The 16,705-nt window shown below is 50.6% G+C and overlaps 1 protein-coding gene across 1 annotated transcript; it reads left to right on the top strand.

Annotated features, from left to right (window-relative positions):
• Positions 1 to 2,325: 2,325 nt before the first annotated feature.
• On the top strand, positions 2,326 to 16,688 carry LOC121593815 (palmitoleoyl-protein carboxylesterase NOTUM). Its single transcript, XM_041916518.1, has 5 exons — positions 2,326 to 3,352; positions 13,136 to 13,571; positions 13,665 to 13,961; positions 14,112 to 14,318; positions 14,394 to 16,688. Exons 1-5 carry the CDS (start codon positions 3,290 to 3,292, stop codon positions 15,437 to 15,439), a joined length of 2,049 nt encoding a protein of 682 aa, XP_041772452.1. The 5' UTR covers positions 2,326 to 3,289; the 3' UTR covers positions 15,440 to 16,688.
• The last annotated feature ends 17 nt before the right edge of the window (positions 16,689 to 16,705 follow it).

The following is a 16,705-nucleotide window of genomic DNA, read 5'->3' as shown; positions in this document are numbered from 1 at the left end:
CGGCCTGGTGCCTTCAGCTCCAGGTTTGACGGATTCGTTTGGGGTTTTGAAATGAAAATTACATTAAAAACGCATTACAAGCAAAAGGAATTATAGCCGCAGTCTGATCGCGAGGGAATTAAAAACAATAAAACGGCTCACATATTTCACAATGCCGGAGAAGGTGGCTGTGGTGGTCAACAATTTGGTGAAAAGGTAGCAACACTTCCCAACTAGTACGTGCATTTCCCAACGATCAGGACAGAACATTTTGCTCGATTTTCTTCCTAAGCCCTTGCGTCAAGAAGGAGCAGCTTCTCTACCGAAGAAGCGAAGAGGTGTGATCGGTGTGCTGTGTCGCTGTGCGTATGTGTGTGTGTGTGCGTGTGTGTGTGTGTGTGTGTGTGTGTGTGTGTGTGTGTGTGTGTGTGTGTGTGTGTGTGTGTGTGTGTGTCCTCATTAGCAACAGGTTACAGGGACGACGTCAACCTGCTTGCACTACGCCATCGCACGAGGCGTGTGCACGCGTGCGATCATCGCCGGGGCGTTTAGTGAGGATCGGGTTTACTGCAACCGTCCCACTGTGTCCTCCGTCCCTTGGAAACCTTTCCCCACGGCCAACCCAACCCGGTACCGGTACCGGTTGCGGTACGGCTCAAACGAGCCCGCTTCGCCTCCTCTGTCCCCATCATGGCAGGTGAGGTTTAAATTTTTTAACGATGATCATCACCATTAATTAATATATATAAAATAGACATAAAGTGGTCTTTTTTATCATGCCGCCTTTCGCAGAGGGTGGAAGATAGAGAAGAAGAAGCTTCGTTTGTGTGTGTATGTGTGTGTGTGTGTGTGTGTGTGTGTGTGTGTGTGTGTGTGTGTGTGTGTGTGTGTGTGTGTGTGTGTGTGTGTGTGTGTGGTGTGTGGTGTGTGTGTGTGTGTGTGTGTGTGTGTGTGTGTTGTGTGTGTGTGTGTGTGTGGTTTGTGTGTGAGCGAGTGTAATGCACGTTTGATGCATTCGTCGGCATTAAACGTGCACGTTCTGGGGGGGTGCGAGCGCTGCGGGCGTAAACTAACAAAATGCATCGCCATCCCTCACCCACACAAAACGATCACCGTTGCTAGCCGTTAAGCTTGTAGGCCATTTCGGAAAATGGTTTATCTACCGGTTGATGCATCCAGCCAGCATATGGGGCCGGAGCTACAATGTACAGTTGGGGTGGGGCAATCGCGCCGTAACTCTTTCGCCGTACGCAAAAGCTGTCTGTGAGCGCACAAACACCGGTTAATTGCTATCGAGGCGGGGGTTTTGATCAGCTTCAGGTAGAATTTATTGCGATACTGGGTTTTAGCAGCCCGTAGACAACTTTGTGCTCCTTGTCCAGGGAAGCAAATTACGAATATTTAGTACCATCGAGCGGCTATTACCGACACACTCCTGCGCCGAGGCAGAGCGAGCAAGAAAATAAACAAATAAATTCATTATAATGAGATTGTTTGCCAAGCCAAACGACACGTGTAAGGTCAGTCGTTTGGTCCCCCGTGAGAGAGGTCCCTTTTTTTGCATTTTTGTACCCTTTTTTTATAAACTTTAGCTATTGAAAGTTGAAACCAAAAGCAAGCTGACAAATTGACCTGACTTTCCTTATTTTCGTGCAATGCCAACCGGTGGATTTTCCGCGGGATTTTCCACTTTTTGTGTTCCACGGTACCCATCATGCCAAAATTTCCCACCATATTTTACCTCCCTTTTACCTGCACGGTGCAGGGTAATGTGGGTAGAACGAAGGTCCTTTAACATTATTCTTACTCCTCTCTCTTTGGCTCCTAAAATGTAAATCATCTTGAAACAAGCAGCTCTAGAGGATCGTAACATTGAAAAAGGCGGGTAAATTCGTTTGCATGACCTCATCAGCAAACAAAAGAACGGTGGAAGAAAAACAAAGCTTATTGTTTTAATATTAAATTTGTTAAAATTAATGTTCAAATGAATTATTATTCAATTATTATGTTTAATCATTTCAATCACATTTTTCATATACAAAAAATCTTGTTATTTTAACTGTGTTCAATTATTTGCATTAAAAGGATAAGTATTCAGTTATGTAGGCTGAATGAGCTTAAAAAAATAAAAAATAAATCATTTTTCTCCAGATTTTCCAGTAACAGGTTGGTGAAAAATGCTTCCATCGCGCGGTGGTTAAAAATGCCAATAATTTGTCCTACTCGTAGCCTGCTTCGTTCCCGCCGTGTGTTGTGTGAGAGAAACCTTCCCTCCCGATGGCGAGAGAGCGTGAGAGCGGCAGAGAAAGAGAAAAACAGAGCGAGAGCGAGAGCGAGAGAGCGCGCACCTTAGCCTGGGAGTCGCGCGCACGCTTCGGAGCCCCGAAGAGGCAGCATAAAGGCAACATAAAAATGCGCAGCGCCGGCAAGCTGAGCATAAGCGGACCGCTCGATACGCTCGCACACTTTCCAGCCGCACGCCGTCCGGGTGAGATGTGTGAACGCTCGCTGCTGCCGCTAGTAAACGAAGTGCGGGATTTTGCTGCCCAAACGCAGATTTTTCTTCTAGCAAAGTTTCGAGTGTCGTACTATAGTTGGAAGTGAACAGTTTTCACGAACAAAACATATTGGTGCAAATAGTTGCGGGGTGTAAAGTGTGTCAGCTAGTGTTGTGTGCTTTTGTTGAAAGTTTTCACACGGAAAATCTGTGCTGATCGATTACCGTCAGTGTTCCAGCAATCAACGACGGGCGGGAGGTGATGAGTGCGCAGAACCGTGTCTCCCAGCTCCAGGGCCAATGTCGAATGGGATGAAGACAGGTGGGGGCATTGCGAGTCCTTTTGAGAGTGTATTGTAAAAAAAAAAAAGAAATCTCTACAATTTTTGTGGTCGTGCGTGAAAAATGTATGATAAAGGCGAATGTTAATACTGCGCCAACAGCGGAAGCAAAACAAACCGCAGCTCTCTAAAACCGAAGACGAAACGTAAAGCGTGTTCAACAGTGTGTGGGTGTGCGTGTGCGTGTGTGTGTGTTGTGCATATCTGTGTATGAAAAGCAACCAAAAGCAAAGCAAAGCTTGCAATGCAGTGGATGAGTTTGAGTGCAGATCAAGTTGGAAATACATTACGCTGAGGGAGTGCAGAGAAGAAAATTCAACCCAGTTTTGATGCAGTTTTGATGCTTGTGAATGTGAAAAAATAACAAATATTGTGAAGCTTGAAACCGTGAACGCCAAGAGAAGTCGTGGCCGAAACTCCTTGCAGTGAAACAGACAAGAACGTGTGCACACAAACACACAGAACACACAGAATGGCCTTTCACGGCTGTCGAAGGAGCAGCTCCACGGGCCACGGGACGCCACTGATGACGACGGTAAGTGTTGGCCGCCGTACGCGCCAGTTTAGTTTAGAATCTTGTTCACGTGTTTACACACACACACACACACACGCGGGCGCACTGAGACAACAGGTGGGAGCATGGGATTGCATTCCATTTCTCACACCCACGTGTGGTAAAATCACTACGATATGATCGAGCATAACATCGTCTGCGCCGTCCATTGACGGCGTGAAAAGAATCTCTCTTGCTCTTTCTCTCCCTCCTTCTCTCGTTTTCGCTCAATCTCGATGAAAAAAGTGGTAAAAGATCAAAAGAAAAACTGCCGCCCTCGGGCATGGCTGTTTGGGGGGAAGTTTTTGTTTTGCCGAAGTTTCGTTATCGGCGCGAGGGGAAAGAAAAACGCACCTGATCGTAATCGCGTGCTGTTGTTGATACTGACTCCATCTGTTTCCCGCGCGCGCATTTGATGCCTGGTCTGGTCACCATGATGCAAATCGGCAGCCACAGAGTGCCTTCTTGGGATGAATTTTAGGTTAAATGTTGTGCCACAAAGCAGCTTAATTTAAAATACAATTTATGCTTCATCAAAATGAGGCGCAAAACGGTGCCCTTTTTTGTGCGATCACGATCACGTACACGATCACGCGAAACCCTTTTGGGGGAAAAGTGAAGATGCTGCCGACTCTCTCTCTCTCTCTATCTCTCTCTCTCCCTCTCTCTCTCTCTTCTTCACCCTCCATCCTACCGCCTCCCTCAAAGTATCCCGGGGCACACGCCGCGTCGGCACTGGTCACTTATTACTAAATTATGTATAATTCCAGGTACAGTTTACTATCATTATTATATCATTAATGATGTTTCCGAGCGCGCGCGCGTGTTTTTTGCCTCCCCCCACCGACATGTTGTGGCGGTTTGGCGAGTGCGACGTCACGGTAACGGAGAAACCGACGAGCGCTGGCTGCTCGTGCCACGAAAACGGTCGCGGATTCGATTCCGCTGAAATAATTACCGATTTGTTGGCTGGCTGGCTGGCCGGCTGCCGGTTTTGAGCCCTCACTGTGCCGTGGTGTTTTGTGTACCCTTCCCCCCCGTTTTCCCCCCTTTGTTTTCCTGATGGGCCGACTCCCTTTTGTACCGGGTAGCTCCCGTGGGCCCAGTTATGATGAGTTTGGTTTAGCTGCCTTTCTGTTGCTTCGCCGCGGCTTTCTTTGCCTTTTGCCGTCTGGTTCAATCGTGCGGCTGGCCAAAAAACCCGGCACTACCGGCAGTGGCAGAGCGGCCTAGGCGAGAATTCCCATCCCATTTCGGGCGCGGACCATGAAATTGATCGATTGGAAAACGTGCTCGACCAAAAAAAAAAAACACAGTCCCGAGAAACGTGCCCCAAAGGGAAGGCAGGGGGGGGGGAAGCGATATAACGAGTCAGAAAATAAGGGAAGATGTGAGGGCACGTGCGCCGAGCTCGCGCAACGAGCTGGCGCAAAACACAAAAAAAAGAAAACAGAAATAAAACTCACACACACAGACAGACGCGCGCGCGCGCGCGATCCAGCAGCGAAGGAGAGGAAACGCGAAACGGTGCGAAGGAAAAATAAAACGAAAACTCGCTTTGATCTTTGGCCGGCGGCTCTCGTTGCACAGGTACGCTGGAGGGTTGGTGGGCTGGTGGGGGGAGTTGGGGTGTGTGATGGGCGGCCCACAGATCAAAAAGGGACCGCCACCTAGACCGCGATGGGCAGCGGGGAGCTGTGGGTGAAGGAGCGGCTAAAGGGACACAGAGGAGGAGGAGGAGGAGGAGGGGGGGTGGGAGTAAATGGGGGGGTATGTAACTGAGAGCGTAAAAGAAGCTGTGAGAAAGAGCACGCGCTAACGCACGGGGGCCGGCAATTTTTTGATCGTACGGCTCTGATGTTCGCCCGGGTGCACAATCCTTCTCTCTCTCTCTCTCTCTCTGTATCGGTCTCGCCGCTGTCTACCATTAACCATCTGATCCGATCTGTCTGTCCGCCTGATCGGATCGAATCGCTTCCTCCCTCGCCCTCGCAAAGGGCCCTGCTTGCGCCCCCTAGAGACGGATTATGATTAACGACGGTGTGGGCAGGCTGGGCCAGGATGTTTCAATTAAAATTGGCGGCAGCCCATGTGTGTGTGTGTGTGTGTGTGATCATTAGCGCTAGTTGACAACCGTTTCCCAATCGATCGATCCGGGCTGATAGCTGTTTGTCGGTGGTGACGGCGCCTCACCTTTCAAATTGGTAGGCAAGGGCTGACCAACGGCGAGGGGGGGGGGCTGAAGGTTGAGTGTAAAGGACGTAGCGGTAACCCTGTGAAAAGGGGCTGGTTGGTTGTTTTGCTGTTGTGCGCGCCCAAGACGATCGCCGTTGTCAATGAAACCGGAAACCTTTTCCCTCCCTTACAAATGGGACGCCCAGCCAAAGTTTTTGGCGCGATGGGATGGGGGTTGATGTTGGAGATGAGAGGAGGGCGCCCGGTGGGTGTCGCAATCTTGATTTGCACCGGTAAGAAAAACAAAAAAAAACAACTCCCCAACTCTGTCGCCATAAACACCGGGAGGCTTTCGTTCTTTTGTCGGCAGCGGCATTCGTGTTGATTACAAGATCGTGCCGTACTGACAAGCGCGCGTGCGTCGGGTACCGCTGACCGTACAGCGATATCTACTTATTGCGTGCGGTTGAGATGAGAGGAGAGTAGGCTTCTGTGGGTGTGTGTGTGTGTGTGTGTGTGTGTGTGTGTGTGTGTGTGTGTGTGTGTGTGTGTGTGTGTGTGTGTGTGTGTGTGTGTGTGTGTGTGTTTGTCGGAAGGGCTGTCTGTGTCCGTAGAGAGGTTGAGAAGATAGAAGTAATGGCTCGGCTCGACTCTAAGCAGTGAGTTTTGGTCCTTCGAACACGATCTGAGAAGAGAATGGTTCAATCACAAAACTATCACTATCAATTTATGGATTTGATTTGGTCTTCTTTCAATGTTTTAAGGAGATGACCTTTGATGAGATGAGAGATGATTTTGAGTTTGGTCCTTCGAACACGATCTTTCATTCAGACAGATCCTTCATTCAGAACACGACAGAATCATTCGAGATCATTAGATTAACTGATGGTTGAATTCTTGGTTTAAAGATCTGAATAGTAATTTAGGATTTAGTCTCTCAAACGCGATCTTTCCAGGGGCCGATCAACGTGTTTTAAAGACAAATTCTTCACCTTGAGTAACGATTAATCGAGGTTTTAGAATACGCTTATAGCCAAATACGGATCTAATTGAATTTTGGACCTTCGAACACGATCGACCCACAGGGTGGTTCAAACGCTACAAAAGTTTCAGAGAAATAACTATTTTGGGTTTTTGTATTGGGTAAAGGCTCTTCCAGGGTCTCTGGATAGAGTAGCTTAAATTGAATAGAACACTGTCAACGAATGGGAATTTTCTAATGTTGTCATTCTAAAGTCAACTAATGGGAATTATTAATCCAATTGAACCAATCAATTGAATTGGATGATATAAAATTACGTAGAACACAATCAAGTTATAGATTTGTTTTTTGGAATAACATCTTCAGTATTTATGGACTTGGTCCTTCAAACACGATCATTGCAACAAGAACTTACTACACACTCTTGCACTGTGCGATTACTTGTCCAGCGAATGCATTCTAACGCAACAGTAAGCACCAGTTTCGTTCAAAGTTCATTAAACCAACACACCCCTGCCCATGTCTGTAAATCGTTCTAAAACCTCAAAGACCCTCACAGTTTGTCTCACTATACCGTTCGGGTCTACCGTTGCCCAGCAATCAAAGAGCATCCTGCTTTGATCTGTCGTTTCCCTCGCGTGCTACTGCTTAATGTTTGTGCGCCTTATGCGCCGCCGCCCCGAGTCCGGGTGTCTGATCGTCTGATCCCGCATGGTGGAGGATCAAACAGCAGATCAGCATCGGAGTTTTCGGGCTGAAACCCGGTTTTCGTGTAAATAAAGCGCAGCGGGCGAATAAAAACATGCACCTTCCATGCCGTTTGTTGGTTGCATCGAGGGCGCTCCTAGATGAAAGGCATGAAATACACACGAAAAAAGAAAAAATACACGAGCGTGCGCGAAAAACCGGACCGCATCATACCATGAAAGGGAACCATCCGGCCACTAGTACACAGTACGCAGCTCCCTTTGATGTTGTCTACGATGTCTGCTGTGCCGCTTGCTGCGGGACACCGGCAAAAATCACACCAAAGGCCGGTGCACTAATCTGAAGGCGGCGCGTCCACAGCGTCCCGGCTGTGCTTTGCTAGCCGTCCCACTTTGACAGCTATTAATTAGATGGGCAAATTATTTAAATTACATTATAATTAAGCGGACGGGGGACGGGGCCCGGTGGCCAATTATAAGACGATTAATCGCACGTTTGCGCACGCGTCTTCAAGACTGCTGCTTCGGGATGGCAAGCCGGACTGGACCAGATGCACCTGTGTGTGATTGTTTGCGGTGCAGTTTGTTTTGCTTGGCACTTCGGGAAGGGGTGAGTGGCATTGTTGCTGTCTCGAACGAACGAGCTGGACGTCGAGCTGAACAATTGGTGGCGCTTGTGAGGAAGTCGCTTGTTATTGCAACCAGGGGTCCAATTTGCAAAAGAGATTAGAAGCCCTTGACAGGGCTAGAGCGATTAGAATAATGTGATTGGGCTAGAAATTAAAGTAATAGGTGCTGTGTGTTTGTGTTTCAACTGAATTCATTCCACTCCATTTAGTGTCGGCCCACTTAGTGTTAAGGTATTTACGGTATTTTTGCTTCATTTTCATTCTAACAAATGTTTCGCTCCATGAGTAAAACATCCCCAAAAAACATGCAAACACACATTAAAAAAGCTAGGTCGGTAAATTGAAATTAAAAACAAAAGGAAACCCCAACCACTAGGGAAACCGATTTGGCAAGTCAGGAGATCCTTCAGGAGGATGGAGAGAGCTATGCGGTAGCCCCAGTGGACATCAAAGTGAGGCAACCAAGGCAAGCCCGGCAAAAAGGCCGAACCGCACACTGTCTGCACCTGTTGTTGTTGCTGCTGCTGCTGCTGCCTTCTGCTTCATCGGTGCCCTTTTTTGTCTACCTCGAACGATGCGCTGCCGCCGTGTCCGTCTTCGATTTTCACCTCCCATCGGCTTCCCTCTGGGCGCTTTGTGTGCCTTGAACTTTGCCGCCCAGCTTGCCACCGCCGCGCGTGTGTGCAGCGCGAGCGCAAATGCAAATCGTTCTCTCGCCCCAGAGTGGCGGCAATTTCATAAACAGCGCACTAGTGCTTCCGCTCGGTGCTATCGATCCTTGGAGCCGAGGCTCTGCAGCCGCTGCAACCGTTCGCCGATGGCCCCGAGGTGTGAACGAAGGAGAAGGATTTGCTGCGCGCGCGCGCGGTTTCCGGGGTTCCACAGCGCCTCTAGCCCCTGGTGCGCGTGTTGCTGCTGCTGCTGCTGCTGCGGTCGCGCAGAAGAAAACCGATGCAAAGGTGCATCTCTCGCGCGCACGCTAATAGACGGTCAGGGTCGGTGCAAATGTATGTAATTTACGGTGCAATTTTTGCTTTACAATAAAAGGCGAACCGCCGGCGTTGCGTGCCCAGCCACCGAACGGAGACGGATGCTAATCTTGTTACAGCGTGCCGGGCACGGCAGGGTGAATCGTAGGTTGTTGGGGAGCAGTGGCGGAAATTCGCCCTGGGTACGTTTGGAGGTTCATTTTCGGCGAGAACGAAACGAATGCAATGCTTTGCGCTTTGTGTCGCGGAGTTTTTGGTTGCAGTTTTGCGGTTTATTGGGGAAGGGTTTAATTGAGCGTAGGGAAACAATTGGCTGCTAGAGTGTTCTTGGTTTTATTCCATTAGCAGATGCAATAGTCAAAGGAAATCAATTATCGTCCTTTCGATCTGAGGAACCGTCCAAAAAGCTTTAACGGCTTCTCCTAAGTTAAAAGCAATACTTGAATGATTAAATAGGTACCACAAAAGGTCGTTGCAGGCAGCAGAGCAGCTGTAGCCCAACAAGGAATGTAAAGGAATTAAAGAACTATGGAGTGAAGTCTGAGTTAAGATGCCTGAGGAGATCTGTCGCTCCACCAACTGAATACTAGTGAAGAATAGATAATTTTTGAATAGTTGTGTCTTAATTTGTTGTGGAATGTTTTAGTTTAGCATAAAATGTTTCATCATACCTCAAGATTAAATGAATTATTTGAACATAAAGCAGGGCTCACAGTTTCAGGATTCAATTTCCAAACTAAACGCCATGAACAAGTATGTAAAATAGACCATTATGTGCTAGAATCCACCTTTCAACATCTCCAAAAGTGCCTCTTATGTGCTTAAAACTATCATAGAATACCTTCAAACATCTCCAAAAGTGCATCAGATGTGTTTGGAACTTTCGTAGAATACCTTCCAACATCTCCAAAAGTGCCTCTTATGTGCTTGGAGGTATCACAGAATACCTTCCAATATCATAAAAAGTACTTCGGGTGTGCTTGGAATTATCATAGAATATCTTCCAACATCACCAAAAGTGCATCAGATGTGTTTGGAACTATCATATAATACCTTCAAACATCACCAAAAGTGCATCAGATGTGCTTGTAACTATCGTAGAATACCTTCCAACATCACCAAAAGAGCCTCTTATGTGCTTGGAACTATCATAGAATACCTTCCAGCATCGCCAAAAGTGCCTCTTATGTGCTTGGAGGTATCACAGAATAGCTTCCAACATCGCCAAAAGTACTTCGGGTGTGCTTGGAATTATCATAGAATATCTTCCAACATTTCCAAAAGTCCGATGTGCTTCCGATGTGCTTCCGATGAACTTCAGATGTCCACCATATTCATTTGAGTAATCGGGTCATCAGTCGAGGATCGTTCCAGGTTAATAATTATAAGGAGTTTATTGCGTCAAACTCTAGTATCCACTTTTTTTTCGTCCTTATGATCAATTAGGAATAGCATTCTATACATATACCAACGAGTTTGTCTGGTCTTACGCTAATGACATGAATAGGCAAGCTCATTCACCTAATAGTTTATTTGATCCTCTAGTCCTGATACTCTAATCGGAAGCTTTAAATAAACTGCTGCTAGCTATGTAAAAAAATGTGATAAAGTGTTAAGCATTTGACAGTTGACCTCCACCTTGATCGTTTAACAATTACCGAATCATTTAACCGAAAGCGCTACCGCGAACGCAAAACTTGCATGCTGAATGCTGCAACCCAAACCCTCAACCTGCGATCGCTTTGGCGATGGCCAAAACTCTCCAAACCCTCCCTCAACATCGTCGCAGCCGTCCAAGCGGGCCCGGGACAAGAAAATGGATATAAATAAACCATAATAGAAACACACGCTGCACACAAACAGAGCGAGCGAGCGATGCGAGCGGCCGGCGGCATGTTTATCAGAAACCACGTGAGTGCGGTTTAATGGCTGGAAGCGATCGATCTCGCAACACGCACACATGCGGTTTTTGCTTCCGTTGCTGCTAATGGGGAGGGGGGGGGGAGTATGGGAAGAAAACACTCCGAACAGGTGAAAGAGCCCTGGCCGCGGCGGACGCATCATTGCGCAGAACGTCCTGCGCAGCGTGACAGAATCGCCGCAGCAGCAGCAGCAGCAGCAGCAGCGTGCAGCCTCCCGGAAAGGTACTGAGCGCAAACAAAAAACATTAAACTTGAGGCAAGACGAAAAAAAACAGTGCTCACACACACACACACACTCAACCAGATTAACCCCGGGCAGTAGGGGAAGGGCAAAGCGAAGAAACATTCCTGCCCCATTCCGCCCGCCCGCCTTTTTGGAAACCGATTCAGCTAAACGGAACCGGCCAGCCGCCGGGATACGTTTTCTGTGGCCGGTTTCGTTTTTTTTATTTTCTTCTCTCGTTTCTCTCTTTGCGGGCTCTGACTGGCGATCCTTCCCCCCCATCCCTTCCCTTCTAGCCTTCGTCTCTGTGCTAGCGCCCCCCCAACCCAACCCAACCGTAGCGTTGCCGCAGCTGGGTGTTATTTTGTCGGTGCCTTTTCTTTGATCTTCGGTTTGTTATGTTTCGGTTTCGGTGCCGTCACTGCCCGTCTGGCCTCCTGCTCTCCGCCCAGGCCCTCCACAAGCTGTAGCACCACACGGTAGCACGAGCTTGCCGGCCAGAAAAGGGCAACGCGAGCGAGGTTCAGTTTCGGATCAGTTTGCTTGCCGTCTCTGTCTCTGTGCGCTCGCTCTTTGTGGCTTCGTTTCCGACTTCTCCGACGTGATTCTCTCGCCTGTTTCTTCTTCGCGATGGGCCCTCAGCCCGCGGAGTAGTTTCGAGCAGCAGCAGCAGCAGCAGCAGCAAGATCGCGCTTGAGCCCGCAAGCTGCTGCGAGTTATGATCGATCGGACCCTGCGGGTGCATCTTACGCCGATCGCCGAATCGAGCAAATATTCGCGCAAAGAATTCGCCCAAAAAAACCCAGAAACAAATTAAACACTCAACAGGCCGTCGCCGGGAGGCAGGTTGCGCAGACGGTCAAGCAAACAGCAAACGCGCAACCGCTTGTCGCTGTCGCTGTTTGTTTTCGTGTCTCGTGTACTCTCAGTCCAGCCCCGGACGGTCTGCTGCCCCAGTAGTCCACTTCCTGTGTCGCTCGGGCGCACACGATTGTCGGCGGGTTTGTTCGAGTGTGTGTTTGTGTGTTTGTTTCGAATTATTAATTACCTGTCTGACCACCACCCCCACCTCCCCTCACCCGTGGGCCTCACAATGTATAAACAGGGGCCACCGTTTTGGCTTCCTTTTTTAAGAAGGCGTGCGCGCCAAAACATACGCAGCGCTACATACGCAAGAGTTGTTTATTTTGATTTCTTTCACCACTTCCACCACTCTGGTACTGGTGCCATTGACGAAGGGACGAGAGGTAGAACCTGGTTTGGAGGGGGGGTGAGTTCACCTGACCCCATGCCAGGCGGTGGTTCTGCCGGCGTCCGTTCCAGCAGTGATCGATCTCACCACTCTCTTCTCGCGCGCATTTCCTCGATCGATGGGGAATCCCCCTCCCCCCTTCCTTTCCCCCACCCACCCCATCGACACGTGCGGCACGTTTGATCAGGCAAAAGGCCGTGGCCGCGTCGTGATCAGCGGGAGAGTAGATAAATTGGAGTGGCCGAAAGATAAGCCGGCCCGGCCCGGCTCGGATCGGGGGAAGGTAAATTAATCGTTTGTTTATGTACGGCCTTGTACGGCTTTCGTGCACCTGCCCCGAGCCCTATCCCCTTAGTCGGGGTGAAGATTGATTTATTGTCCAATGGCGTCTGCTACCGAACTGTTTAAAGCCCAGCGGCTACTGCAGCGTACGGTAGTCGGTCGGACGCTTAGTTCCCTCCGCTCGGTGGGATGCGGGATGATCGCGAGGGAAGCATCCGGTGTAAGGTATGTTGTCCCCTGTGGTGCCGCATACTCTTCGTTTGGCGTTTTCGGCAGACATGCTGGCATGCTGGGATTGATGTCGGTGCGTTTTGTTCTGTGCCGACCGGGAGCTCGGCACACCCGGCGGGTGTTCCCCACGGCTGCCCATTTCCATATCCGGTGCAACGATACAGTGTTGTAAGGAAAGCATTCCCCTTTTAGTTCGCTTTAAGAGGCAAATTTAAATATTAGTAAATTAAAATAAATTTAAAATGGTGCGCATTTCAATAAAAACTATTTATTACATTTTAATAAAGTTCGTCGCTTTTTGAAGCGTTGATGTCATTCGTTTGTCACACTCGCAATCTAACGCTCATTGTTTCTCTCTCTCCCCCACCACCAGGTGACAGTACTGGTACTCATCGTGGCACTCACACTACCCACCGTCCGGTGTCGATCGGTGAACGTGAACCAGCCGCCGAACCATCCGCACAGCCGGCACCACCGGTCCAACATCTCGATCGAGAGCAACTCGATACAGCGGCTCGATGCGGCGGGCGCTGGCAACCGACCGGCAACGCACGGCAATGGCGCCACGTACGGCGGTCCGTCGGGCCAGTCGCCGCCGCTGCTGAAGCGCGTCTTCCTATCGAACCGCACCGTCACCTGTAACGATGGTTCGCAGGCCGGGTTCTATCTGCGCAAATCGCCCGGCTCCCGCCGGTGGGTGGTGTTTTTCGAGGGCGGCTGGCATTGCTACGATCACAAATCGTGCCGGGCGCGGTGGTTAAAGCAGCGCCATCTAATGACATCCGTGCAGTGGCCAGAGACGCGTGACGGTGAGTGAGACTGTTCTTTACCCAGAAAGACGTCCTTTTGTGCGTGTGTGTTTCAATATTAATGTATATTTTTCGCTCTCCAATTCATTGCAGTCGGTGGTCTACTGTCCGCCCTGCCCTCGGAGAACCCGTACTGGTACAACGCGAACCATGTGTTCGTGCCGTACTGCAGCAGCGACTCGTGGAGCGGCACCAAGGTTCGGCCGGACACGCGGGACGGCCTCCGCTTCATGGGTTCGCTGATCGTGCGCCAGGTCATGTCCGATTTGGTCCCGCTCGGGCTGGGCCATTCGCAGGGGGCCGACCTGCTGATGGCCGGCTCTTCCGCCGGTGGGCTGGGCGTCATGCTTAATCTCGACAAAGTGCGAACGTTTCTGCAGAACGAACGAGGTAAGATTCCAATTAGAAACCGCTGGATTCCAAGCGGAGCGAAAGCACAAATCCGCCCAAATGTATGCAACACGCAGCGCACACTGCTCGCAAGGCAGCGTTTGTTTACGTCGTTCTGATCGCATTCGTTTCTGTTGCTTCTCCTGCCAGGTCTGAAGGTGAGCGTGCGTGGTGTTAGCGACTCCGGATGGTTCCTGGACCGGGAACCGTACACACCCGGCGCGGTGGCCGCCTCGGAAGCCGTCCGGCAGGGCTGGCGCATGTGGGACGGTGCGCTGCCCGAGGCGTGCGTTGCCGAACACTCGAAAGAGCCGTGGCGCTGCTACTTTGGCCACCGGCTGTATAACACACTGAAATGTAAGTAAAACAAACCATTTTCCTTCTAAGCGAGCGCAATGTTTAACCGTTTGTTTCTTGTCCCTTTTCTTGTAGCTCCCCTGTTCGTGTTCCAGTGGCTGTTCGATGAGGCGCAGATGCGGGCGGACAGTGTCGGTGCGCCGGTAACGCCCCAGCAGTGGGACTACATCCACGATATGGGCGGTGCGTTGCGCGAATCGCTGAACAACGTGTCGGCCGTGTTTGCGCCGTCCTGCATCGGCCACTCGGTGCTGACCAAGCGCGACTGGATGAAGATCCGGATCGACGACATTACGCTGGCCGACGCGCTGCGCTGCTGGGAGCAGTCGAACGCCGACGAGCGCCAGTCCCAGTGGCGCTCGGTCAACCGTAGCCCGCAGAAGCTGCACCGCAAGCACAACGGTGCGCGCAGGAAGAACAAGCTACAGCAACAACAACAACAACAACAGAAACAAAACGCTCCGGTTGGTGTGGAGCCGGCGTCGGAGCGGCCGCCCCGTCCGAAGCTTACCAAAGAGGAGCGCGAACGCAGGCGCCAGGAGCGACGGAAGCGCCAGAACCAGCGCCTGAAGCAGACCAACGGTGCGCCCGGCAAGCCCGACGGCCCGAAAGTTCCTAAGCTAGAACGAATGCCAAAAAATAATAGTACTACCACTACCACTGCTACGAGCAAACCGAACGGCAGCAATCAACCGAAGCGCAACCGGCACCGGGAGGAGGCCGCAACCGCCACGAACGAACCGGCCGCGCACAAGCTGCGCAACCAGAACAAGAAGCGCCTGAACGGACACCGCAACCGGAATCGCAAGGCACGGGGAGGCGGCGGCGGCGGCGGTGGCGGTGGGGGCCGTAACCGAGCGCCCCAGGCGGTGGTGGACATTGCGGAACCAAAGAAGTGCGCGCTGCGGTTGCTGGAGCGGTGCAGCTGGCCCCAGTGCAACCATTCCTGCCCGACGCTCACCAATCCGCTGACCGGCGAGGAGATGAAGTTCCTCGAGCTGCTCGCCTCGTTCGGGCTCGATATGGATGCGGTCGCGACGGCGCTCGGCGTCGACATGCAGACGCTCAACAACATGGACCACGCGGAGCTGGTGAATCTGCTGACGCAGCAGGTGACGTAGCAGCAGCGCAAGGGCGAGCCATCCTCCGAGCCGGCGCTTCGACCAGAGCATTCCAAAACAAGCCAAAAGATCGTACTTAAGCGTTAAAGCCCCCTTGCCCTCCCGTTTGCCGCACCGCCATGAGCCAGTAGTTGGCAGGGTTTCCAGTATTTATTATGTCCGCCGGCGCTTGCCTGCCTGCCAGCGAGTGAGCCAACACCGCTTCCCAAAAGAAAACCAGCTGATATTAGACGAGGAGCGGGTGAATCTCCCCGACCTCCGTCGCACCTGTGAATACTCCCGAGCAAAAACGGACTGACAAAAAAAAACGGGGGAAAATGCTTCCTCCAACACACACAACAACACACTCAGAGCTCCATCTCTTGAGTGTTCCCAGTATTTCTTCGTCGTGTGTACTATTAGCGGACGCAGATTGGTTAGTGTAAGCGAAAGCCTGATATTTATTTGACCTGCTGCCAAACACATAGAGCAGCAGCATCCTCTCCCTTCCCCAGTGTACATATAGCAGCTTAGTAGTACGATAGTAGGGTAGGCACTAGGGGCACACGGCCGTCACCGGCGCTTGTGTGTAGCGTTATAAAGCCCTCTCTCCAATCCCCCCGCCTCCCCCCCAGAACGAAATGACTACCTCACCGAATAAGTATGAACGGGCATGCGGATTGGTTGCGTATGGCGGATGGCGAACTGGCGTCGGTGTGGCTTAGTAAACCGATGCGCGTCCATCCGCCGAGTGAATGAGTGTTGAACATAGAGCAGTGTGCGTGCGTACGTAAGGCTTTTTAGGGTTAAGATCTGTATTATCCTGTACCTGCGCTTAGTCATACATATTTTAGCAAACAATCGTTTACAAACCGTGCGAGCGTGTGTGCGTGCGTTATAAAAATGTTACAAAATCTAGCTGTACGCCAGAAAATGAATGGAACAGAAAGGCACGCGCAACCGCCACCACGCCACCAACCTAGAAAAGATAGACGGGGACACGCTTGATTTCGTGTGCGGTAGTGCCGATAGTGTACATGTATATATATATATTGTAGTGTTGAGCAGCTATTTATAGTTAGTCGATAGAGAGGGAGCGGGGGAAGCAGCAACCTTCTTCCACAAGCCCACCGCAGGTGTATAAAATGCTAAATGAATTGCCAGTGTACACACACACACACGCGCGGGCGTCTCTGCCGCCGTGCATGTTGTTGGGTTTGGGATTGCCAGCGGATTGAAAATTGATTGAAAAATATTTTAAAAATAAAAACCAACTCAAACAATTAA

The sequence above is a fragment of the Anopheles merus genome, chromosome 2L (genome assembly GCF_017562075.2).
Source record: "Anopheles merus strain MAF chromosome 2L, AmerM5.1, whole genome shotgun sequence".
Classification (NCBI taxonomy): domain Eukaryota; kingdom Metazoa; phylum Arthropoda; class Insecta; order Diptera; family Culicidae; genus Anopheles; species Anopheles merus.
This window is presented reverse-complemented; position numbering and strand designations above follow the sequence as displayed.